The sequence below is a fragment of the Perognathus longimembris genome, chromosome 26 (assembly GCF_023159225.1).
Source record: "Perognathus longimembris pacificus isolate PPM17 chromosome 26, ASM2315922v1, whole genome shotgun sequence".
Lineage (NCBI taxonomy): Eukaryota > Metazoa > Chordata > Mammalia > Rodentia > Heteromyidae > Perognathus > Perognathus longimembris.
The window spans coordinates 6,782,632-6,809,578 of NC_063186.1; the positions used below are offsets into that span (position 1 = coordinate 6,782,632).

The 26,947-nt window shown below is 44.5% G+C and overlaps 1 protein-coding gene across 1 annotated transcript in view; it reads right to left on the minus strand.

The window, feature by feature from the left end:
- Positions 1–26,947, minus strand: part of Tmem108 (transmembrane protein 108) — a 175,711-nt gene that overhangs the window by 148,116 nt on the left and 648 nt on the right. Inside the window, exon 2 of the mRNA XM_048334466.1 lies at positions 18,960–19,159. Coding sequence (XP_048190423.1) covers positions 18,960–19,159 — 200 coding nt within the window. The remainder of the gene's footprint in view (positions 1–18,959; positions 19,160–26,947) is intronic.

Genomic DNA, 26,947 nt, shown 5'->3' on the forward strand with positions numbered 1-26,947 from the left:
TCTGGTAGATTGTGATCTCCTATTATTCTTCTGACCCTCCTTGTATCCCCAGAAACCACCTAGCTGCAAGCCCATCCCACTAAGCTATACATGTTAGAAGGAGCGAGCTTATTTTAATACACACATACATGCATGCGTGCACACACAGAGCATATGTCACGGTTTGAAAGCCGATGAGGCTAATTTACGCCATCCATCTACCTTGTTAAAGTGAACGGTGGGAGGAAATGGCTGAGCACACCATTGCTTTAAGCAGCTCTTGGGTAGCTTACCCTAAGATCCATGAAATTTCCTGGGGTGGGGGTGGGGGTTGGTACTTTCCCTCCACTCCACACTTAAGCCAAAACTCTTTCATGGCTTGGAGATCTTTCCTGATTGTTTTATTCCAACAGATCCATCTTTGGGGTTTTGCAGGTAACCGTGTTGGTCACAGGCTGTCTACCATGGAAGCGATGGGTTCAGCAAACCAAGGGAAATGTTAGTGAAGGCCTACACAGAGAGAGCTTTATGGGGAAGAATAATCTCTTTCTGGGGACTGAATCAAGACATACAGCTCAATTTATGAATGGTCTTTTTCTTTTAAAAACTATCTACCTAAAGATATGTGTTGTGCATGCAGGATGAGGGGAGGGGAGGGGAGGGAGGGGAGGGGAAAGAAGGGAAAGGAAGGGGAGGGAAGGGAAGGGAAGGGAAGGGAAGGGAAGGGAAGGGAAGGGAAGGGAAGGGAAGGGAAGGGAAGGGAAGGGAAGGGAAGGGAAGGGAAGGGAAGGGAAGGGAGGAAGGAAGGAAGGAATTAATTTGCATTGCTGAAGGGATCTGTGCTATCTGACCAGGCTGGATACCTCTCAATTGCAGCCTAAGAAGGAAGTTACACATTGCCTAAGCCACCGTTATTTTTGGAGCCCTATGTCAGAGCCACTTGCTGAAGCCTGTGCCCTGTCACACACACACACACACACACACACACACACACACACACACACACACACACACACGAGGTGAGGAATTAGAACTTGTGAACTTCAAAAACCATCCTTTCAAGAAGTCAGAATCTGTGGGAAAGAGAGAAATAAATGAGACTGGCTGAGATGTTTTATTGAAAAGGTTGTGAGGGAACTTGGCTCCCGGGAAAGCTGTTGAAATGCAGTCAAGCTGCTGACTTCTAAGCTTTTTACTCTGCCATAGTAAATTCACAGAATGTCCCCCTAAGTATCTCAGTTAATCAGGACTCTTTGGCGGGGGGCGGGGGGGGCGCGGAGGACGGGTATAGGTGGGCTTGTAGATCCGAGCGCCATTCACCATACCATTGCTGCTTTTGGAGGTAAGGGGAACTCCAAAACTGTAACATAGTGAATGGGTGGGACAACACCATGAAGCACAGATTGAACTCTTAAGCTCTTAAACATGCCAAGATGCTGTACTGAAGCATTCACGTTCAGACTTTCATCTTGTAGTTGAAAAAAAAATGTAAGCTGGGAGCCTGTGGTTCACACCTGTCATCCTAGCTACTCAGGAGGCTGAGATCTGAGGATCCTGATTCGAAGGCAGCCTGGGCAGCAAAGTCCGTGAGACTCTTATCTCCAATTAATCACAGAAAAAGCCCCAAGGTGGGGCTGTGGCTCAAGTGGTAGAGTGCTAGCCTTGAGCAAAAAGAAAGCCAGGGACAGCGCCCAGGCCCAGAGTTCAAGCCCCAGAACTGGGGAAAAATAATCAAGTGGCAGAGTGCTTGCTAACTTTGAGCAAAAAAGCTCAGGGACAGCACCCAGGCTCATAGTTGGGAGTCCTAGTACAGCACACATGAACACACACACACACACACACACACACACACACACACACACAGTATGCACCTTCATTGTACCTGGTTAGGATTGATGAGAAAGGTGAGGAGAAATAAAGGCAAACAATTCTCAATGATGAAGCCTGGATTGTGGGTTCTGCTCTGTGAGCACGCAGAAACCTGCAAGCCAGGTTTCACAACCAACAGCAAATAGACTATAGCTTGGTTCCTGAAGCTTCCCTGATAGCCTGGATGAATGGATGGTTTGGGAAATGGAATCAATCCAGACTTTGATGACTTACCCCTTTCTGGCCATTTACTACTAAGGACACACATGGACCAAAACAAAACAAAACAAACAAACAAAAAACCCAAAGCAGGTCAGAATCTTTGACTTGCATATCAAAAGCAGAGATAGTTGTGGCTTAAAAACCTCTTGTTTCCATTTCCTCCAGTTCATTTCAATAAATATGATTTTATATGTGCCTTTATATGCTCCTAAGAGCATCCTCCTTAATCTATTCTTTATGTATATTTCATCATATAATATACACGTATATATGATATATATATGTTAGATCTTGGAGCACATAAAATATTCTAAATGGTCACAATATAGCTCCAGTGAAAAATGCACAACACATATGACAACCTCACCCCATGGTGTTTCCCCCTCCCGCCTCTAAATGGATCCCATCAGGTTTCAGTGTTCTATTTTCAGACACACAAACAAATTCGGTAGACTAGATTCATTTCTTGCCCCTCCTGCTACTATCCCCCATTCCCACAGTGTAATCTGTTTTCCTGGGGCTTGAACTTAGGATCTGGCTGTGGTCTCTTAGCTTTTATTTATTTATTTATTTTTGCTCTAAATTAGTGCTCTACCATTTGACCCATGGCTCCACTTCCGGCTTTCTGGTGATTATTTGGAGAGAAGAGTATCAGGGAATTTGCTGACCTAGCTGGCTTTTGAATTGTGATTCTTCAGATCTCAGTCTCCCAAGTAAGTAGGAGGGATAGGCATGAGCCATCGGTACATTATTTTTAGTGTGTGGTAATTACACTATGTTATTTTTCAGATGTGCCTGTGTTACATTTTGCTCTTTTTTATTTTTTGCCAGTCCTGGGCCTTGGACTCGGGGCCTGAGCACTGTCCCTGGCTTCTTTTTGCTCAAGGCTAGCACTCTGCCACTTGAGCCACAGCGCCACTTCTGGCCATTTTCTATATATGTGGTGCTGGGCAATCGAACCTAGGGCTTCATGTATATAAGGCAAGCACTCTTGCCACTAGGCCAGATTCCCAGCCCCACATTTTGCTCTTGATGACCCTGTCTATTGCTGCCTCTTCCTCTGCCTTTCCAAACCGCTATTGGTCAACAGTTTCCATTGAGGTCCATTTTCACGAATGTGTTTTGGCTCCACTTGCTTGCTCGTAGCTGGTGCTGTGCCACTTGAGCCAAGCCTCCAGCCTGGCTTTTTGCTAGTTAATCGGAGATGGGAGTCTCAGAACCTTTTTTTCGGGGAGGGGGGGGAAGGGGGCCTGGTCTGGCCTTGAACCTCAATCCTCCAGATCTCAGCCTCCTTGGTAGAAAGGATTATAGATGTAAGTCACTGTATCCAATACAAAGAAGGTTCTAAGGAGAACATCAGATGAGGGAAGGTATAACGCTGCCCTCCCAGGTAATGAGGACAAAAGAAATGCATTCATTACCTGACTTATGTAACCCTCTGCATACCACCTTTATGGCAACAATTTAAAAAATTTTTTAAAAAATAGAACATCAGATAGCCAGTGTATCTCTTGCAATGCTATTTTACAGAGTTAAAAATACTACCATGTGTTGAAATGAAAAAAAAAATGTTAAGGAAAAAAAAACCTTTTGAAATCTAGTAATCCTTTGCCAGTTGCTAGAATACCAGGCCTGCCAAAATTTAGGTTGGCATGCATATATTCCTACAGAAAATAGGGGCATATCGAAAAATCATTTAAAATTACATTAATGGGAATTTTTTTTGGGTGCTGGTGCTGGGACTTGAATTCAGGGCCTGGGTGCTGTCCCTTTGCTTTTTCTTGGTTGACTTCAAACCAGGATCCTCAGGTCTCGGCCTCTTGAGTAGCTAGGATGACAGGCGTGAGCCACTGGTGCCTGGCTGGCCCCCGGGTTTTTTGTTGTTTTTTATGGGTTTTTTTTGCCAGTCCTGGGCCTTGGACTCAGGGCCTGAACACTGTCCCTGGCTTCTTTTTGCTCAAGGCTAGCACTCTGCCACTTGAGCCACAGCGCCACTTCTGGCCAGCTGACCAATCAGACCAATAGAGACAGAACCTGAGAACTGGAATACCTCAGTTTCCTGAGATTTACACTTGGGATCAGCCCTCCCACTTCTGGATTCATTAGTAGACGATCTCACATGCCTTCATATCCTGACTTGCTCTAATAATTCTCTGACTGCATGAATAATAAATGTCGCATCATCTCCTTTGCCCTCTAGGACTTTTGGAGTTCAGACATGCCTTTGAAGTTAGTCAGGATGAGATGTAGTTCAAATCTCTCTCTCTCTCTCTCTCTCTCTCTCTCTCTCTCTCTCTCTCTCTCTCTCTGTCCAGGGCCTGAGCACTGTCCCTGAGCTTCTTTTTTTTCTAACACGAGTCACAGACCCACTTCCGACTTTTTTTTTTTTGTAATTTATTGGAGATCAAAGTCTCATGGACTTTCCTGCCTGGGCTGGCTTTGAACTGTGATCCTTGGATCTCAGCCTCTGGAGTAGCCAGGATGACAGGTGTGAGCCATGGGTGCCTAGCTTCTTCCACTCGACTTCAGGGCTCTCTCCACTATGAAGTTTAACCAGAGGCCAGAATCAGACTTCTGACAAATGTGGTGGTAGTTTTTATTATTTTCTATTTTCATTTTTTTCCCTTCTAGTAGCTCCCCTTTTTAATAGTCTCCAGAACCTTTTCCTTTTTCAGATTCATTTAACTCATTTTGATTTATCCAACAGTAGAACCGTGTCTCTCTCCATCACTCCTGAAAATGGTCTCGAAGCTCTTGCCCGAGACTATTTCCCATTTCCAACATCATCTCACAGTGTTTTATGGCTGTACCAAGACTGTACAGAAAAGACCCCGGGCTGGGTGAAACTCACTTTCCTTGCTCTGCTTGTTATTTTTTCATTTTAAAAATATTTATAATCACAGAAAAGTCACATGTAATTTTATATCAATTCAATATGTGTGATCAGAGCATACCTACTAATAGTTAGATGCAGTATTTTTGTAAGTTATAGGGCTTGAACTCAGGGCCTGGGCAATGTCCCTGAGCTCTGTTACTAAAGGCTAGCACTCTACCATTTGAGCCCCAGTGCCACTTCCAGTTTTTGAGTGGTTAATTGGAGATAAGAGTCTCCTGGGGCCTTTTCTGCACAGGCCGGCTTTGAACCATGATCCTCAGATCTCAGCCTCCCGAGTAGCTAGGATGACAGGCATGAGCCACTGGCATTGGCTAGAGGGAGTATTTTGTAGTTGGGTTTAGTTCTTCTTCTCCCTAACCAGTCCTCTTACTCTACATTACTTCTTCTAGAAGTGTGTTCTAAAAACTGTGTGACCACCTGGATATGATATGCAGATATGCAAATTTATGGTGGATCTACAAATGTGTTGAGTTGGTTTTTTTTCTAGAGATGTCTTCTTCCTATTCCTCCTCCTCCTCTTCTTTTTTGGTGGTCCTGGGGCTTGAAATAAGAGCCTAGGTAATGTCCCTGAATTTCTTTGTGTTCAAGGCTAGAGCTTTACCCCTTGAGACACAGAGCCACTTCCAGCTTTTTCTGGAGATAAGAGTCTCATGGTGAACCACAATCCTCAGATCTCAGCCTCCTGAGTAGCTAGGAACCACAGGCACTTAGATGAGCTGAGTTATTCTTGAGATATGATATGCAAATATTTTCCCACCTTCTCAGAAAAGACCAAGAGCTTTTCTTCTATGGCCGGTGTAACACAGTAGGTGTAAGCAACAGCCATTGATCACAAACGAGTCAAGATACTTGAAAGGAAAGTGGTAGGGACTGTTGTAATGAATCCCTTCCTTCAATTTGCAGAAAACTAAAATAAATAGACAATTTATGAGATGGGTGTAAAATACTTGATTAAGCAGAATGGGCATTAATTGGTGCTATGTGTTTAGAGACAAATGGAAATTCAGAAAGCAGGGTCAGTGGAGGTGAGCCTTGCTGTCTACCTCAAACACAGTACTGTTGACTCTCAAATCTTGAGAGAACATTTTTGTCAAACCAGCACTTCAAAGCTACAAGCCTTTTTGTTTCCACCCCCCCTCCTCTCCCTCCTTTTACTTCAAACTCAGAGTAATTACAAAGAGATAAATATTTTATCCTCTTTCTTATGATAACCTGGGGCTACTGGATTTCAGAGGTAGAGCCATTCCTTAATTCCATCTTTGAAATGTACTATTCAAAATGACTTTCTTCCTCCACAAAATGCACATGAGCATTTGATTGAAAATTTCACAATCTTTAAGCATGAAGATCTTTTAGAGAACCAGCCATACTGGATTTTAAAAGGATGCAATTAAAAAATATGAATCCCACCTCAATCACATGGATTGGTATTCCTTCTTTTCTCTCTTACTTGTGATGGCTTTTTTTTTTTTTTTGGTCGGTCGTAGGGCTTGAACTCTGGGCCTGGGTGCTGCCCCTGGGCCTCTTTGTGTTCAATGCTAGAGCTCTACCACTTTGAGCCACAGTACCACCTGTCCCCTTTGGGTGTCTAGTTGGTAGATCATGGGGGTTCTCAATCTCCCCCCTCATAATAAGAGAGAATTACTTATGATAAATCTCATATACAGGTTCTGTTTTTCTGGAGGACCCTGACTCTACAGGGTTACTGTTGCTATTTAACGAATAAGAGAAAGCTAAAAGGAAAAAAAAAAAAAAAAGAGTCCTTCAGGGCGTATTTGAAGTAGTAATCTACCTTTGCTGTCAGAACCCCTCTCTAGTTCTCAAACAGTTTTAATGAAGGTCAGTTTATATATTCAAGTCTATCTGGCCCGTGTCTGGTTTTGATGTTAGGCTTCTTATAATTACAGTTATTTAAAAAAAAATAGCCATAAGCTTTAACCAGACTGTTTCGCCTAGCAGCAAATCAATGACACAGAACCCTGAATATCTGATTCGCCATCTTCATGACTAATGGATGGCAGGCAAGAGTTAGAGCTGCATAAAAATATTTTGAAAAGAAAACTACAAAGGGCCAATTATAGTAGCAAAGATCAGATTCCAGTGACTCCAAAGGGAAAGGCAAAAAGAGGAGAGAATGCCTCACACTGGTGGGTCACCCTGTTGTCTGAGCCACTCAGGGAGCTAGAGGATCATAGTTCAAAGCCAGCCTAAACAGCAAAGTTCGTGAGACTCCCATCTCCAACATTACAAACAAACATAAAGCGTCTGCAGAGGTGGCTCAAGTGGCAGAGTGTCAGCCAAGCAAGTTCAAAGCCCAGTACTGGCAAAATATTCATAATAGTAGTAATAATAATAATAATAATAATAATAATAGAGAAATAACATAGATGTTGGAATCTGATTGGCATGAATCTCCTCCCCTCCTCTCCTCCACAGTTCATGTGTTGGAGTTCTGGTCCCCAATATGGAGGTCTTCTGAGAAGTGGAATGTTTAGTGGGAGGTCATTGGGCCCTTGGGGGGCTCTACCCTCAGGTGGGATTAATGTAATTTTCAATGGACCTCAGTGGCCCCAGTGGGGTGAGTTGCTGAAGACCGGCCCCTCCCTTATCTCTGTCTCCTGGCTCACCGTGGCACACTGTTGGGACTTGCTCCCACCACAGAGGTACCACCCACTTTCAGATCTTCCCCAGGCTTGGGAAGATGCTGGGGGAATGCCCTCGAACCTCCAAAATGGAGAGCTAAACAACACCTCGATTTATTTATTTATTTGTGTTCAGACAGAGTCTCACTATGTAGGCCCAGGCTGACCTCAAACTCATGATCCTCCCGCATTTAGTCTCCCGAGTGCTGGGATTACAAAGCATGCTCCATCATACTCAGCTTTAACGCCCTTATTTTAATTTATGAAATACCCAGCCTTTAATGTCGTTGGTTGTAGTCAAAAAGAAAACGGGACTGTCTTATTTTTGAGAGAGGTTCTTGTTTCCTGCTCATGCCACGATCCACCTTTATGTAAGGTTTCCCATCCTAGCTGAGGCAAGGGTCTTGTACCACAACATCCAGCTCTTTGTTGAGAAGGGATCTTGTTAACTTCTCTAACTGGGCTGGCCTTCAATGGCAATCCTCCCAACCTCAGCCTCCCAAGTAACTATGGTTATAGGTGTGAAGCCCCCCCAGAGTGCCTGGCCTGGAAACAGACTTCTGACTCTGAAGTCTACGGAAACTTCTTCCCCTTTGCCAATGGGGAGGTGTGGCAATCTGCCTCTGAATAGACAACAGTCATGGGTCTCTGAACTTTAATCTGTCCCGATAGCAAAGAGCCATCTGTTGATTGAAACTATTCTTAAGACTCTCTCTGACACGGGCTGCTGGAACTGGCAATGGTGTCTATGAAATACAATTTTCCAGAGGCTCCTTTGTTGACTGCCCTCTGGATCTCCAGCAACCAATGTGGGCAAATAGAGTTGCCAGTTGTGTGGTGGTGATACAAAGAGAAAATGCATTCAACCTCCCAGAGCTTATCCTGACCTGCAGTAGATTGAAAGTTGGTATTTCATCCTCCAATTACAATTTAGTCATCAGAGTCTCATCGATTGGGACAGGTCAGTAGGGAACTTTCCACTTGCTCCTTTTATTTAGCAAGTGATTCCACTCTCAACTCTGATCCCAAGTCCTAGAATACGAGAGAATCACTATTTATTTGCTATTGTGAAACATTTGGATAGCTTGGCCATTCATCAACCTAGACCGGGACAAGCAACTGATATAGACACAGAGAGGGATGGGAGACAGACAAAAAGAACACTGACTCCTGCTCTTAACATTGACCATTCCACGATCAGATTTTGGTCCTAAGTTTTGTAGGCTCAAGTTGCTAAATTTGTAGACACTCTGGAAATTGAATGCATGTCCTCAGCACAGGCCCAAAATCTTTGTAAATCAGTATTCATTGGCTCAATCAAATGGCTGATAGATAATGGAAAACACAACTGTCTGATGAACTAGTTGGATTCCTTTAGGCAAACAACATGGAAAGCAAACAGGGGCTTCATTTGCGAGTATGAGTTAGAACAAGGATAATATCTGGGTAGGATTTCACTGAGCAGGTAGTAGGTAAATGGGTCAGATACTGATACATCTTGAGAAATATCTCTCTACTAAAGACATTTGTAGAAGGTTGGATTCATCTAGCAAGACAAAAGAACCAGGGATGAAATGCACCTGTGTTAACAATGGTGGTCGTGTTTGCATTTCAAGAAGCATAGTGGATGAGAATGGCAACACTGTCAGTGTGATGAATACAGCTATCCTTACGTCTCTATAAAATCTACCATAAAAGCCCAAGTGAAAGTTGGCAGGTCATTACTTGGTGAAGCCGTTCTGGGAGAACCCCCCCCCCCCCCCGACATAATACATAGCCCACGTTACTTATGGATGACAAAGAGAAAGGAAGAAATATCTCAGTTGCTTTCAGAAATCAAATTACAAGCTTTACAATATACATATATGGATGCACTAGAGGCGAAATATAGCCCTCCTGAAGCTGACTATCAAATTAACTTAAGTCTGTCTTGATTCAACCTCACTCATGGAGATGCCAACAAGTATTTCTGATGTGGGAATTACCATTTCCCTTACAATCACCATCACTGTGAATATTTATCCACCATTTACTCTGTGTCTAGACACATTCTTTTTTTTTTCCCCTGCCTTTCCAAGACTTAAGCCCCCTGGTTGCTTTCCTTTTCTTCTGTAATTATCTCCCTTATGAAAAATCTATTATACCTAGAAGCAAACGTTCTCTACACTGGAAATTATTTCTTGCCAATTGGCAATCCAATATTTTAGCATCAAAGAACAGAAGGACAATCATGGCTCAATAAGCAAATGCTTAATTATTTAATTAGGTTTAGGGCCGATACAACAAAAGCACATGCATATTTAATTTTTATTTACATAACACCTCATAAACACGCCCTAAAAATTCTATAGAACGCCTATTTGAATAATAGATTGTGGGCATGGGTTTGTGTCCATATATAGCCACAATGCTTATTTTATTTTTTTTAGTAGATTCAGTTCTGGGAATTTGAAGAGAGCTAATGTGAAATATTTTGACCCCCTCCAATAATGCTAGTTGGATAGGTGGATAGGATGATATTTTAACTGTGTAAAATTTGGACCCCATTCAGTTGACCTACATAGCAAGGATAATGGATAAAAAAATTGATCTGGGTATTTTCCCCCTCCTCCTTTTTTGCCATCCGCCATGTATGCAGTTGAGTGTTGAAGCTGCTGCTCTAAATGCATTCCTTTTATGGGTTTATTTTCAATGTATTATGGATGTATAATCATTTTCTTTCATTGTTTTCAGCTAGACTCCATGATGTCATCTTTTCAAAATGCACTTGTGAACATTTAATCAAGAGAACAAATTAGTCTGTGTTAACACTTTGTGTTATTTTCCCAGGTTGAAACACCTGACTTAGGCTATGACACATGGCGTGTATGCGCGTACAATGTACATATGTGTGCATGTATTCTGTCCATGTTATCCTTACCCTTGCACTTTCATTCTCCATACCAGAAAGAAGTGATTCCCAAAGTAATAACCAGAAAGAAATCAAATACTTCCAATGTGTTTCTGAACTTTAGTATTTCAGAAAGCTGTAGATCTTTAACTAGCTAGAATATTCAGAATACACAGATATTCGATTAATTCCTTATAAATGTGCTCTTGACACAAACACACAGCTCTTTTTTTAAATGTTTTTAATTTTTTATTTTTGGCCAGTCCTGGGGCTTGGACTCTGGGCCCGAGCACTGTCCCTGGCTTCTTTTTGCTCAAGGCTAGCACTCTGCCACTTGAGCCACAGCGCCACTTCTGGCCATTTTCTGTATATGTGGTGCTGGGGAATCGAACCCAGGGCCTCATGTATATGAGGCAGGCACTCTTTGCCACTAGGCCATATCCCCAGTCCCCACACAGCTCTTTTTGCACCAAGCTGACTGTCTTCTTTTTCTTTAAAGTCCTAAATAAAAGTATTTCCATAACATGCTAGAATTCTTAGCATAGCTTACTCTTTCTTGAACAACAGGTCAATGTTCTGTTGACTTCAATGTCATGTGAGATCATTTGGGGAGGTAATGAAACTCATCCATATATTGATTATAATGGTATTGGTTATCTCCTCTGTGCGCATGCCCAAACCCACATTACCTGAGCATTCAAAGGATTAGATTGTACTATATATAAATTACACTTTAGTAAGTCTGACTTAAAAAGAATGACTCACTGGCTGGGAAGGTAGCTTAGTGGTAGAGTGCTTGCCAATCATGCATAAAGCCCTGGGTTCGATTCCTCAGTACCACATACATAGAAAAAGCCGGAAGTGGTGCTGTGGCTCAGGTGGTAGAGTGCTGGCCTTGAGCAAAAAGAAGCTCAGGGACAGTGCCTAGGCCGAGTTCAAGCCCCAGGACTGGCAAAAAAAAAAAAAAAAAAGACTCATTGTATAGTTTGATTCTATTTATACAAATCCTCAATCAGGCAAACCTCAACTACAGAATGGTTCTCCACCATGGAACTCTTGATATATTTGAGCCAATCCATCTTTGCTGTGTACAGCACTGTGGTCAAGCAAACTGCACAGATACGGAGGGTAAAGCTCTCTGAAGAAGCCCTGCGCTTTGCTTAACGCTTGGCTGCCGCCATCTTGAATTCTTAATAATTTGATCTTTGACAGGGCGTGTTGTGAGTGAAATCTAAGTAGAACATGTGTGTAAGTAAGAGAGGTCATCAGATATCTCTGTGGGAGGCTTAGACCCCAAATACAGCAAGAGGCAAACAATGTTGGCAATGACCTATTAGGTAGGCTACCCACCTGTAGATGGCCACATTGGAAAACAAGTTTCCAAAGGCTTAGCTATACATATTAAATCTAAAGATCATTATATTACATGGAAAAGAAGCATTACTTTTATGACACTTTAGCTGAGCTGCCTTTTTAATAAGGAAGGCACTTCTGAAATTAATATGCCATTATAATTGAGTGAACAGGGAGAGAATACATAAACGCACATTTGGAATTATATACCAATCATTAAGCTGTTTTTAGGTCCCATGAGGTACAGAAAATGTCAGAGGACAAGCTAAAAGTTCAGATAAATTTATATTTAAAATTAAATTCATACTTAGATGAAACTAATTAGTATGTTGAGTTAAGGCTTAGAAGATTTTCCTAAAGATTTTCTTCAAGAATTGGTAGTTTGGGGGTACTAAAAAAATATATATATGTTGAAGTAATTCATCATAAATGTAATCCAATGTTCGCATAACTATTAAAACAAAACAATAAAACAGCCAGGCACTAGTGGCTCACTCCTGTATCCTACCTACTCAGGAGGTTGAGATCTGAGAATCAAGGTTAGAAGCCAGCTGGGAAGAAAAGTCCCCATGAGACTCTTATCTCCAATTAACCACTCAGAAACCGGAAGTGGCGCTGTGGCTCAAGTGGTAGACCACTAGCATTGATCACAAAGAGGCTCAGGGACAGCGCCCAGCCCTGAGTTCAAGCCCTATGACCAACAAAAAAATAAAAAATAAAAAAATAAAACCCTTAGTATTTTTATATCAGCTGCATCAGTAGAAGAATCTTTGCCCAAATTATCAAAGACCTCTGTAGAATATGCTGGTGAAACTCCCATAACCTGGCTCATGGTCCTTCCCCTTGTTCTGTTTTCAGCCTTCAGGGTTTCAAGGCCACTGCTGGTGGCTAATTACTGCTTTCCCCATCCTTAATCTTGCTCTTCACTCCTGATTCTCAGTTCCAAGTTCTTGTTTGGATCAAGCATCTCTGTCGATTCATTGAGCCATGGTTCAGCCACTGCGCAGATTAAGTTCCCAGAGACAAAGATGGACGACTGCCCGTCTGTCTACCTTCTGAGCTCCACAGGGCAGGTATTAAGAAGGATTAGGTCTTAATCTCAAGAAGACTTTCATCTCAGGGTTTTTGCCAGTTGATGTAGCTATGGCAGACAGACGTGGCTCGCTGTATTGTTCTGAAGACACGCTTATTCCCCCCGAAGGCTTAAGGATCTCTTTGCTTCCCAACAGGGAGGTTCCATGAGTAGAAGGTTCTTGCAATTTCTGTCAAGACTTATGGTCCACACTTGCTGTTCCACTGAAGAGAAACAACAACACATCCCCAAAATGCAAATGGATCTTAAAATGAAATCTGGAATGGAACCAAACTCTAAACTGACTGAACTTCTTTCCTGGATCACAGTCATCTGAAGAACCAGCAGGAATCTAATCAAAAATTATATTTGACCCACATGGATGAGGCTGGTGGTGCAAAACACCTTAAGTCATTTATTCTCCTTCATTTGAAAGTATCGATATAATATAAACATGTGGTCATGTTGGCAAGGATGTTAATCTTTTCTTTTTTAATTAAATTAAGCTCCCTGATGACTAAACACTACTGAAGCACCTTCTCCTTTGTGTCGCCATGCTAAAAAAAAAACCTGTGTAACACTTTGACCTCTGTCCGGTTATTAAGTTAGTATTCCTTGTGTTCCCCTCCAGCTCCATTTCCACATCTGCTATGCAGAAACTCACAGAGCACAAAATTCTACTCTTACCAGTGAACCAACAGGTCCTCAAAATAGGAGGGAAAGCCAGCACGGGTGGCTCATGCCTATAATCTTTTCTGTTCAGGAGGCTGCCATCTGAGGATTGAGGTTCAAAGCCAGCTCAGGCCAAGAAAGTCCATGAGACTCTTATGTCCAATTAACTACCCAAAAAAGCTGGAAGTGAAATGGTGGCTCAAGTGGTAGAATGCTACTATTGAGCTAAAAATGTAAGGAACAGCACCCAGGCCCTGAGTTCAAGCCCATTTACACACACACACAGAGGGTACCATGGCCTGACAACTTTATTTATACTTACAACACCAGAAATAAAGAGTATGATTCTTGGGGCAGCTGTATATTTGCTTCTTTCCAACAAGATGCACTTTTAAACCAGGAACATTTAATTGTCATTCTCACAACATACAGAGCACCTGTAATTTGCCAAATGTGGGGTTCAACGCAGAGCACAAACTCCAGGGGCTTCGCCTTTATGAATGCTTGTGGCTATCATTCAGGATGAAAATAGACCGTCATGAAACGAAAGACTAATCCTTTAAACCCTTAGATGAGCCTACCTGCTCATCAGATAACACTGTCCATGACCAGTTATTTTAATGGAATCTTCACTTTCAAGTCAGAGGGTGTTCTTCATTTTACTTGGATTTGGAGGTGTAGGGACAAAGCAGGGAGGTTATTATTTGGACACGGTATAATCTGATTTTATAATTTCTGTCTCCTTCTGTTCCTCAGTATTCCCAAATGAGTAGCCTGAAGCCGATTGGAACAGAAGCGATAGCCGTTTGTTCCAACACATTTTTATTTTTTAATTTTAGGTGAGATCACATTGACCTATTTATATTTATGGGGCATCTGTCGCTCCAGAAATCCTGGATAAGAAAGAATGAGAGACCAGGCCAAGGCTGAACTAATTTGTTTTCGCTTTGCTTGGACCCAAGAGACCATGATCTCTGCCTTTTGAGAAGAATGAGAATTTCCTTAAAGAGAATGGTTGCTTTCTCTGTGGATCCTAGGACTTTGCTAAGCTCCAGGGAGGAAAATTCAACAGTCCTTGAAAGGGGAAAAAGAAGGAATTCCTCTTCTCTGTAGCTTTGGCCAACAGCCTTGATGCCTCCTAAAGCAATTATAGTACAAAGAGTGAGACTAGGAGTTAGAGGAAATCAGGTAGCACCTATGACAGCCTGGCCACTATGCCAAAACCAGAAAGGGCCATCATTTATAAGTTAAAAAAAAAAAAAGAAAAGAAAACAAATAAACGAAAAAACCCACCACACCCAAAGCTAAGAAATCAATCACTAAATGGGCAAAGCTAAGGAGAGATTTCTCAGAAGAAGAGGTAAAAATGGTAAATAAACACATGAGGAAATGCTCATCATCCCTAGCCATAAAGGGAGTAGACCGAACAATGTTGTGAATTCTAACAACCAATGCTGGCAGGGATGTGGAGAGAAAGGAACTATTGCACTATTGGTGGGAATGTAAACTGGCACACTCTGGATAGCAGTCTCGAGGTTCCTCAAAAAAAACTAAACAGAGACCTTCCCTACGATCCAATACCATTCCTACTCTGAACATCACAAAGCAGGATACAGTAAAGACATTTGCCCCTCCATACTATGCACAATAACCAAGGTGTGGAAAATCCCAGATGCTCTACAGTAAATGAGTGGATCCAAACAATGTGGTACCTATGCACAAGGGAATTTTACACAGCCATTAGAAAGAATAATATTACACCATCTGCAGGGAAATGGAGAGACCTAGAACAAACCATGGCAAGTGAGGTAAGCCAAGCTCAGAGAGACAAATGGTGCATATTTTCTCTCATATGTGAAAGCTGGATCTAAAATATAACCAGATATGATCGACTATACAGGACTCTAGGCATTCACACACAGAGAGACCAAAGGAGGATACTCTTAGGCGAGAAGCACAAAGGCACAATGCCAAAGTGCATCTGATCATACAGAATAATAGTTATGGAAATGAACTCCAAGAAATGGACACAAGAGGGTTTTGGTTTCCTTTCCTTTTTGTTATGTCTGTTTGTTTATCTTCCTTTGGGAGGGTAAGGGGGGCACAGAAATGGAGAGATAGAGGGTGAACAAATGCAGCAGTAGTACTCTCTAGACACTGTGTTGAAAATGAACTCCACGACTGGTGGGTGGGAATAGGAGGGAAAAACTGGGAGAGAGTAAGGGAAGGGGCGACATCATCCAAAAAGAAATGTTCTCTTTACCTGACTTCTGTAACTCTAACCCCTCTGTACATCACTATTATAAAAACAATAGAAAATTAATTTAAAAAAAGAGAACGTCATGAAAAACTTGGTGATGGAAAAGCTTCTGGAAAGTAAGCCAGGGGTATGTAGGCAAAGATATAGCATTATTTAGGATCATTAGTCATAGACTACTTTGCCTTAATATATAAAGGCTTATCTTTGTAAACGTTAAAATAATTTCAGTATCTATAGCTCACTCCTTTATCTCCTCCCTTCCTTCCTTCCTTTTTCCTTCCTTCTTTCCTCCCTTCCTCCCTCCTCACTTCCATCCCTCCCTCCCGCAAAAAGAAGCCAGGGACAGTGCTCAGGCCCTGAGTTCAAGTCCCAGGACTGGCAAAAAAAAATCATGTCATATTTGGTGTAAACCAACTGAACAACTCATGGGGGAAGAGAGAAAGGGGGAGGGGGAGTGGGGAATGAGGGAGGAGGTCACAAACAGTACAAGAAATGTACCCAAGGCCTAAGGTATGAAACTGTAACCTCTCTGTACATCACTTTGACAATAAATAAGAAAAAAAAATCACGTCAGCAACGGACGTATGGAAAGTCACTATCAGTTTTTCCCTAAGTTGAAAAAAGTATTTTGGGCTGTCTTGTGAAAAGTCTTTTTCTCTCTCTCTCTCTCTCTCTCTCTCCTCTTCTTCTGGATCAGCAAGTTCTCTTGCTGACGAATGTTCCCAGCCCCAGATGGCCACTGAGGGGGACACTCCAGATTCCTGACTACACAGAAAGTGGCCCTTCTGCCCCCGTGGCCTTGGGTGGGCGAGCAGAGCGGTGCCCTTGGCTCGGGCAGCTGAGAGCCTTTGTACATCACGGGAACAACACGTTGGGCCACCTTCCTTGTTCATTTACTTTTGGCTGTACTCTCCTGACTTTGAGGGAGGCCCAAGGTGAGGCCAGCCCTAATAAACGCTGCAGGAGCGTCCCATGCTTCCTGACAAGAAGGCAGGACTAGCTACACGGGTGAGCCAATTTCACCCCAAATTGTACTCCAAATAAATACAAAGGGCTGGGGAAACGTAGAAAGCCTGCTATTATGGATACTAGCAAACCTGTATGTGTTGCATAGAATATACAGCTATACATTGAAAGCTGGGTGCTGGTGGCTCACGCCTGCGATCCTAGCTACTCAGGAGGCTGAGATCTGAGGATCGGTGTACAAGCCCAGCCCCTGAGTTCAAGCTCTAGTATTCACACACCCCTTCACATCCCAATACACACATACACACACACACAAATAAATACCTAATAAAATACACGTCCACTTGAAATGAAGATGTTTGATATTGTTACACAGACATGCAGGAGATTCGAATTCATCACAAAACAAACACAGCCGACTTTAGACAAGGGTCAGAGGTTTCTGTTTAAAATGGCGAAGCTGATCCGGGAGGGGGTCTGAGAATCACAGTTTGAAGCCAGCCTGGGCAGGAAAGTCTGTGAGACTCTTATCTCCCAGGAACCACCAGAAAACCGGAAGTGGTGCTGTGGCTCAAGTGGTAGAGTGCCAGTCTTGAGTGGAAAAGCCCAGGCCCTGAGTTCAAGCCCCATGAGCGACACTAAATAAATAAATGGTGAAGTTTACTTGTCCAGATGGTTTCTGCACACTTTAACCTCAGCATTTCCAAGAATTCATTGCCCTTCCTTTCACATCTAATCCCCCTGCCCAGTACCCATGGCTGCTGCAACCACGTTGGCTACCAGACAGAACCTCTTGAGCGTCTCTCGGCCTTCACTCCTGTAAATGATTACATCCCTATAACTTCATCTCCCAGCTCTCTCCAGATGCCTTCCTCTCAAGAAGAGATGAGGAGCACTCATAGCTCAGACTCTGTTTCCCCCCACCGCCACCCCCCGTCTGTCACCTGGTCCCTCTCCACCCTTTAGCCAATGTCCATAGGAATATTTCTGCTGTTCTGATCACTTCCTGTTCAAAAAAACCCTTTGGAAAGTCTGTGAGACTCTTATCTCCAGTTAAGCACTAGAAAATGGGCAGGGCTTAGGGATAGAACCCAGGCCCCGAGTTCAAGCCCCATGACTGACCCCCCCCAAAAAAAACAAATAACAACAAACACCCCTTTGAACTTGGTGTCATGTATGCTCTTCTTTGGAGTTCTTTGCTTGGCCACTAGGTCATTTCTTCCTGAGCCCCTCAACAGGTTGGCTTCCACCCGTCCTGTAAGACTCTCTACCTGTGCAAAGCTCTCCTCTACTCCCCATTCCCCTTGCTTAATCCCCCCACAGTAGGCCACCCACCCCGCATGCCATGTATCTGTTCTCCATGCCTTCAATTGTGTCTGCTTCCTCAGCCAGGCTGGGGACTCCCCGAGAACCGAGCAGACCACGTGGGGACCCACCGTAACTACTCCAAACCTTCCATTCATGCTTTGTTTTTCCCTGGCTGCAGAAACACCATTCATCTAACAGGAGAACCTCGCCATGACCCAGACACCCAAATCTGTTGGGTTGAAGACAAACAAGAAGTGGGCTGAGACACAAGCCCAGCCCCACCAGACACCTGTCATGGCTTTTGTCTGACTCGAGTTCTCTGTGCATGGCAAGACACTGAATTGGGTCAGGCACACTGCCTCTAGCAAGACTGCCTTTGGAGACACAGCCATTCAGATGGCCACTTCTGTTTGCAAGTGGCATTGCATGTGGCAGAGACCTGATTAAGGTCATCATTTTATAGGAAATATAATCAGCCCTTTTCCCCTCCCCTCATCCTCTGTGCGTTCTTTCCAGCAAATGTTGCTACATATAGCAAAGCTTAATATTTTGGCTTAGCTAGATGCAGGGGGTTTCCCCCACTCCCAGCCGCCTTGGATAGCAACAAAGAATACTCTATAAAACCTTGCCAGAAATTTCCAGATTATCCCCGAGTCTTCAAATATTGTACTACGTTCATCAAAGCTCCACCTACAGGGGTGACTCAATTGTGTTACAAATCACTCCCACTTTAGATCTCTTTTTTAAATTTCTATTCGCAGAGTCTTAGACTCCTTATTTTTTTTTTTAACCGCAGAAAAACAATGAGTAGAATAACTTCTTGCTCTTACCTTCTGCTTTGCAATGTTGCCCTTCACAGGTGAGTTTCCCTCGCTGCGGAAGAAGCAAAGTTGGGTCTTGGTTATGGACACCATTTCAGATGATGATGAGCAGAGAGAAATGGCTTCTGTGTCTATGAGGAGGAAGTTGAGGACTTCTGGGATGAACCAAGCCAGACCAGGAGATGCTGGGCGGTCGAAAGAAGTCACACCTGCCAGGAACAGCAACAGGTGGGGTTCTGAATGGCACTGGAAAGTCAGGCATGTGGAGAGGGCAAGGCAGACCAGGTAAACAGTGGAGATGCAGTCTCTAGAGACAGGGTAATCGACCACACCTGGCAATCCGGCCAGGCAGTCTATGGCCGGGGGAGTCAGACTAAGTTCTTACCCAGTAGGCACTCAGCAATGGGAAATCATTCTCTCACATCTGGGCAGAGGCCTGTCTTGGGGAGCAGTTGGCGGGAGGCACTGATGGCTCTAAGGAAAAAAGCCAACCCTAAGACAACTAGGAAGAGCAAGAAACTTGTCCATTGGGCAGATGCTGAGACCGCAAATGGCTTATCAGGTGAACCTACCTGGGACCTCAGTATCAGGCCCAGGACAATCAGAGAAGCATCGGAAGGGAGACTGAACAGCGTGTCATGATGAGGCTTTGTGCTATAGGCAAATGGCTTCAATAACAGGCTCCAACTTGTCATCTCCCATTCCAAGTCTGGAAGCAAACTGCCTGGTCTCCCCTCCAATTTTCCATCGTGGTTACAAAAAGGCTACAGTCATGCCATACATCTCATGCTTACATGACAGTATGTTGGAAATACTAGGAATGATGGCTTGTCACCAATTCTTCTTGCATAGATTGTTTTTCCACCTCAGGTGGGAGTAGGGGTGGGAAGAGTCTTAAAAGCTTCACAGCTCGACACACAATAACAATGAAATCGATCACGGGAAGAAGATGAAGATGGGTGTTTAGATGCAAGGCCTGGGGTGGGGGGTGGTCCCTTGCTCTGATATGCCGATTTGGGGTCATGTCAGCAAGGAAGATGGAATGCTTGTGGAAAAGGCAATCCAAATCGTTGCCACCACTGTCCAAACTCCTGAGAGTTTGAGGCTCCTTTGGCTGATTTGGGGGCAACACGGATCCCGGAATTTGAAGATCTCTTACTCAACAAACCTTGGTGGGCAGGCAGGCACTGGTGGGAGGTCGAATCTACAACAAAAATGTCACCAGAAAAGGTCGTGAGTTATCTAGAAGGCTTCAGCCATCTAATCATTCACCTCTGCAGGCTCTACCCAAATTAGATGGCCTGCTTTAATGGCGGCACGAGGAGGGAGGGGGGAGGGCGGGACACTGAAACAGCAGTTTCAGTTTCCTGTGTACCCTTGGAAGTCTGGGCTGACCTTGCTTTAAGTCTCACCATGCAGAGTTTTATTTTGCTTCTTCTTCAGTCTATCCACCTACCACAGCAGTTTTCAATATGTTGCCAAGTTCCATCCTTTGCCTGCCTGTCTGCCTTCCTTCCTTCCTTCCTAGTCCTGGGCCTTGAACTCAAGGCCTGGGCACTGTCCCTGAATTTCTTTTTGTTCAAGGTTAGCATTCTACCACTTGAGCCACAGCGCCACTTCTGGCTTTTTCTGTGTATGTGGTGCTGGGGAATTGAACCCAGGGCTTCATGCATGCTAGGCAAGCTCTCTACCACTAAGCCACATTCCCAGCCCTGTCCTTTTGTCTTTCTAAGGGCACTTCATCTATTTACGACTGTCTTGTTTCTTAGAAGCTAGCCTGAAGTTCTATCCCATGTTCTTTACGATTTAGACATAGCGGCAATAGTGGTTAGCATTTCTCAAGTCATGACTCTGTGCTGGATCATGTTCCAAGTGCATTTGTATCTATTCACTAATTTAATCATCAAGTAACCTCATGTGGGGGCAGAGTGGGGAACTGAATCTTTATGTACTTTGTTTTGCAAAAGAAAAAAAGGCACATGCAAATTAACTTACCCAAGATCACATAGCTAGTTGTTTTTGTTTGTTAGTTTTTCCAAGGAAGTGGTACTGGGATTTGAACTCAGGGCCTCAAACTTACCAGGCAGGTGCTCTACCTCAACTGTCTCTCTGTCTTCTTCCTCCCTTTCTTTATGTGTCTCTCTTCTCCCTCCCTGTCTGTTTCTGTCTCTCTTTCTGTCTTGTCTCCGTGTCTCTTCTTAGTTACATACACACACAGTTTAGCTTCCTCTGTGGCTCTTGTCACAATTTCTAATTACAATTTATAATAATCTCGCTGTGTATCTGTATAGATATTGGCTCATGTGCATATGATCCATCTTTCAAGGGCACTGTGAAGAGATGTACGCAGCTTGGTACACCCAAGGGTCTTCGTGAATCATTTTTGTAAATGAAATAAAATATGAAGGGAAAGAAAATGCAGATGCTGGACTCTTTGACCTTTTGGGAGGAGGATCAAGGTCACTGTGGGAAGGGGCCATGATCATGGGGTGGATGAGCTTGAGAAGAGCTGAGCTCGGCTGCTCGGGAGTGAGGAGAGGATGATGAACAGCAGTTCCAGGGAGGGCCTGGCAAAGCTGGACCGTGTGACTCCGGGAGTGAGAAAAACAACAAAACCCTGCGTGGCTTTGCGATTTGCTGCAGGCATTCCTGGCAGTCCTCCGCAGGGGGCTGGACTTGGCAAAGCATTCATAGCAGGACAAGGTGATACCAAACTTTATAACCAGCTGGCACCCCATCCATGATTTATGAGCATTTCAGCGTCAGATGCTTAACACATCCCACTGGTTTCAAAGGGGGAGGAACTCAAAAGTTTCGTTTCCTGATGCCAAGGCCCAGGGTGTTTCCGCAGTGCAGAGCTTGAGTTTCCAGCTTCCCCAAAGGTGAAGACCATGGCTAGGTGGAAGAGATAGCCTGGGAGAACAAGGGCAAGAGCAAGAGCATTGTTTCAAGGAGCTCTCTATTGTTGTTGCTTGTGGGGCTTGAACTCGGTGCCTGGGCGCCGACCTTGAGCTTTCCTGCCCAAGGCTAGTGCTCTACCACTTTGAGCCACGGTACCCCTTCTGGTTTTCTGGTGTTCGATTGGAGATAAGAGTCTTGTGGACTTTCCTGCCAGGGCTGGCTTTGAATCATGATCCTCAGATCTCAGCCTCCTGCGTAGCTAGGACGCCAGGCGTGAGTCCTTAGCATCCAGCTAAAGCTCTTCCTCTTTCTGGGAGCAAATGGGAGGCTTGGAGGAAGGACTGGCCACAGAGGCAGCTTGAGGGAGGTATATGGTGAAAAGGGACCCCAAAACCTAGTATTTACTGATCTATTTTGGCAGTACTGGGATTTGAACCCAGGGCCTCACCCCTAGTCTTTGATTTTAGTTTATTTTTCAGGCTATGTTTCACACTTTTTGCCTGGGGACAGCCTCAGAATAGGATCCATCTACTGCTGCCTTCTGTGTACATAGGTGAGCACTGCCATGCTCCGTTTCCTTTTCTATTTGCTGACAGTTTGGGAGTTGGAGCTTAGAATGCTACGCTTGTTAAGTAGTTACTCTGCCACTAGAATCACACCTTGAGCCACCCCTCCACTCCTCGTTTATGTGCCAAGAAAGAGGAAGGAAGGAGGGAAGGAAGGAAGGAAGGAAGGAAGGAAGGAAGGAAGGAAGGAAGGAAGGAAGGAAGGAAGGAAGGGAATCATCTGTCTCAAATATCTGGGCTGAGAAATGCCAGCTCATTTAATCCCTAGGACCCTGAAAGAGACAAAGAAGAGGCTGTGAACTCCACAATTACATAACCAATGCCAACCTCCAAGTTCCCAGATGGCTTTGTTTAGCCAGGCTCTCTCTACTTCTAGATAAGCAGACTTCAAAGCAGATCAACAGCACTGGCACTCGTTTGAAGCTAGAAAGTTGAAGGAGTAGAGAGGTCTGGGTGACGTCCCATCATAAAACACTAATTGAACTTCACAGTTGGGAGAAAGGTAAGGATATTTACATAATGGGAAAATGTCTCCGTCTTCTGTAAATCTTTAGTATCAAGGCTCTCCCCGAGTTCCATACTTATCCTGGAACACTTGAAGCAGTATTTTTTTTTTTCCTTCCTCCAAGCTTTCTTTGAACCTGTCAATTCTGGACTTAATCCTGTGGGCTCCTCTGTACTTAGGGCATGCGATTTGACAGGATGAGTACAGTGTGCCCTAGTTTTGGCTTAAGCAGTGTCTCAGTGTCAGAAACTCCCTCCCCTCTCCCCTTCCCTCTCTCCCTTTCCTATCCCCCTTCCCTTCTTCTCCTCTTTCCTCCCCCTACTCTCCAATTCATGCTCAACTACACAGAAAACGGCTCCAGAGTGAGCTGCAAGAAAAATGAACTCTGTGACAGGAATTCTAGTGCCTCCCTGTTGGGAATTGGTGATGTGAAAGGTCAGAGAGGGGAAAGGATGGGGAGATGGGCCATGAGCTTCTCTATCTTAGGTCTCCTTCCTCTCTCCACCCTTTATCCAGTCAGCCTGGACCTCACAATAGTCATAGCACCCTTCATTTTCTGGGTGGCTATGCTTCTGTCTCCTCCTATAACCCTACAGCCAGACCCTCCACACCGGTAGGAACTCTAAAGTCCAATGCTCTAAGGTTGCAATATTCAAAAGCTGGTGAAAATAAAAGTGATCAATTATCCATCAGCCTTAACCATCGGATACTTTGGGAACTGCAGCCGTCTGGACTATTCAAACTCCATTAAGAGTTGAGATCAATGTTAATATCTTGGGACCTAGGCACTCTTTTCTTTATTTATTTTTTCTTCTAAAGTCCTTCCTGCTTTGGATCACCATACTCAGGTTAGTAGGTAGCTAGAACATTCTCTGATTGGAGGTCAAAGCCTGAAAAGTATCACGCTGATGCCTGCTCTCTTCGCCAGCTTCACTGCTTGGAAATGTGAAATCGTGTCAATGATTCCCTCCTCCAAATTTGGCCCGTATCTTGTCCCACCATGTCCCAAGCCTTTGTACCACCAAGGAGTCCCATCATTTCCCTCTCAGATGTCATCTAGAGGCTCCTAGCCCTTCTCATTCGTCCTCTAACCAGGATCTAGCCCTCAATGACTTCTAAAAATCAGTCCCTGGTGCTGTGGAGAGAGATGAGTTCGTTGGCCTCCATCTACAGAAGGGAGGGAAACGAGGGGCGTGGTTTCACCCGATTCTCTCTGTACACGGAGGGTGGAGAGCGACTGGAAACCAAGGACAGCGATAGGTGGAGCTTCAGCGTGGGGGGCCAGGGAATCTGCTGGTGTCTGGTCACGGCTGGGGCACAGTTCTGCAGGAAGGCCTCTCTCTCCTCTCTGATGGCTGCTGCCGGCAAACTCCCAAGACACTCAAGTAATTGCTTCCTTGTCTCCTCTCAGTGTCACTTCCCAGTGTCCCGTGGAGCAGATTGTCATCCAGCAATATGAATGCTGTCCTAATGAGACGCTGAGCCTAAGATTCAGACCAGCCTTTTCCACAGTCTGTACAGTGTCGCGGCGGGGGGGAGAGGGGGTTGCAAAAACTAACAATTCCTAAAATCAATGGTCCTTACTTCAACCTCTTCCCAGAGGGGTTCATTGTTTATCTCCTTTCTACTTCGTATGCCCAAAGCCTTGCAAACGAATAGCTTATACCCTGGGTAGGTCAGTCACTGACTTTTTGGCCACCTGCATCGTTTCCAAGGTGGCTATACCACAAGAGATGACTGTGTCAGGCCACAGCCCCCTCCTTACAGTGTGGCTGTCACTTCTGCCACTTACATCTGGTACCTGTATCTCCTCCACTGACCCAGTGTGGGCTTAACGCCATCTTTACTAACACCGCATGGCAGGAGGGATGCTGGGTTGTCTTCTGTGGTTGGGGTTGTGCAAAGCATCCAGCACCCAGCTGGCTCTTTCTTTCAAGATCATCAGCCTTGGAATCCAGCCCGCCATGTTTGCAAGCAAGTTCAAACTAGCCTATCTGGAGGATGGGGTGGGGGCGGGGAGGAAGAATAGAAAGCAAACATGTCCTCCCACGGGGTTCTGGTATGATCACTGAAATTTAAGATTCTGGTTCTCGTGTTGTGCCAGTGATCCACACCTGCATTCCTGGCTACTCAGGAGGCTGAGAGCTGAGGATCACGGTTTGAAGCCAGGCTGAGCAAGAAAGGCTGAGACTTTTACAGAGATTATTATCTCTAATTTAAAAGAGAGCTGGAAGTGAAGCTGTGGCTCAAGTGGTAGAACTTTGAGTAACAAAGCTCAGGGACAGTGCCCAGGCCCCGAGTTCAAGTCTCACAACCAGAAGACTACTTGAAGACAATCTTGTAGTCTTCTGGTTGGGGGTACAGGAGAATGGATGGATGCTCTTGCCAAATGCCAGACTGTACCACATTGCGAACTCTGGTTCATCACCGTGAACTGGAGATGTGGCTGAGGTCACGTGGAAGCAGACAGTTGGATTCCCCCTTGAGGGAGCCATAGGCAACGGAACAGCCCACAGCTTGGGGCCCCTGTGAACACTAGCATGAGAATGCAGGGAATGTGACTAGGGGGGCCAGTCAGCCCATCTGAGATTTCTGGCTGGGAGAAGCTTCAAAGGGGATTTTGTGAAGAAGGTAGGATTCTTCTTTTAATTTAAAATTCCAGGTCAAGGATTCTTTATCTGCTCCCTGCTATATAGGCATTGTGTGTGTGTGTGGGGGGGTGGTATAGGAAAAATAACCACAGTGCCTAATCACAGCCTGAAGTGGACCCTGGTCATCAGTTGGGGTTCAAGCCCAGGACCTCCTATCCGAGGTTGGAGAAAGCTCGTAGAACTGCAGAACCACGCTAATGACTAAGGAAGACAATGTACTCTTTCATTAAAATAACACCTGGGCTCAGTTCTTCGCAGTCATCTTCACTGCAGAAAGACCTTATTTTATGCACGCAAATTACTAGTTAAATTTAATTTCTGAGAAGCTATAGACTGCCACCTAGCGGTCAAAATGCTCAATCACAGCTACTAAAGGGAATCCTCTTGTCTTCAACTGATGTCCTGTGACCCTTAGACTCAGGACATGTTTGCCTGGGCGCCTTTCTGGGTGCCATTCATATTCTATAATCCAGACATCCATTGTCCAGATACAGAAAATGTTCAAGGCCTCCCAACAGGCCTTTAGCCACTCCAATCTGACCCCAGCTTCTGGCTGCTTATTCTTAACTAGTCCACCTAGTCTCTGAATGTTAAGCAGTCAGAAGTAGCTAGGGACACTTTCCAACTCCAGGACCTCCTGGAACGCAGATAGGAACTAGTCAAGTCATCCAATTTCTAATTTTTCTGCCCTGAAACCTTCCTTCTGCCATTTGTGTGCCAGCTAATAATATTTCTTCGTATTGTTCAGCCCCTGCCCGGTAAGAGTTCTTTCAGGTTTTATACCAGGACACACGCACTCGTGTTCACCACCAAAGAACCATACCATTGCCTTCTCTTGGTCTGGATGACATTTCCACCTTTTTATCTCTAAACTGATGCCCCTTGCCAGCCAGCAGGAATTAGCCAAGGAGAGAGTCAGGATCGCTTTATGACTATCAAAAGACTGGACCTTTAGGTCTGCCATGGAGAGCAACCTCTTCCCCTTCCTCTTCGTGAAAGACAGCATGTAGTCTTACTGGAAATCACTTGCCCGCACTTGTTTTTTGTTTTGTATTTGAGACAGTGTCTTGCTACATTTGCCTGTGCTGTCTTCATACAGAAGATCTTCCTGCCTCCACTTTCTGAAGAGCTGGGATTACAGGCACGAACGACCACACTTGTCTCCCCATGTGCTACATTTTCTATGAGACATCATGACCATCTGTGGTGGCCTATGGGTGTCTAAAGTTGAAGAGCAATGCTGCCCATCAGGGCAAAGTCAAGGCGGAACTCCTCTGTGAAAGCCATCAAAGGAAAGGCTCATCAGGAAGACGTGGATGTTTGAAAACGCACAGAGAGATGCTTCCCAAAGGAGACCACGCACAGGTTGGCAAT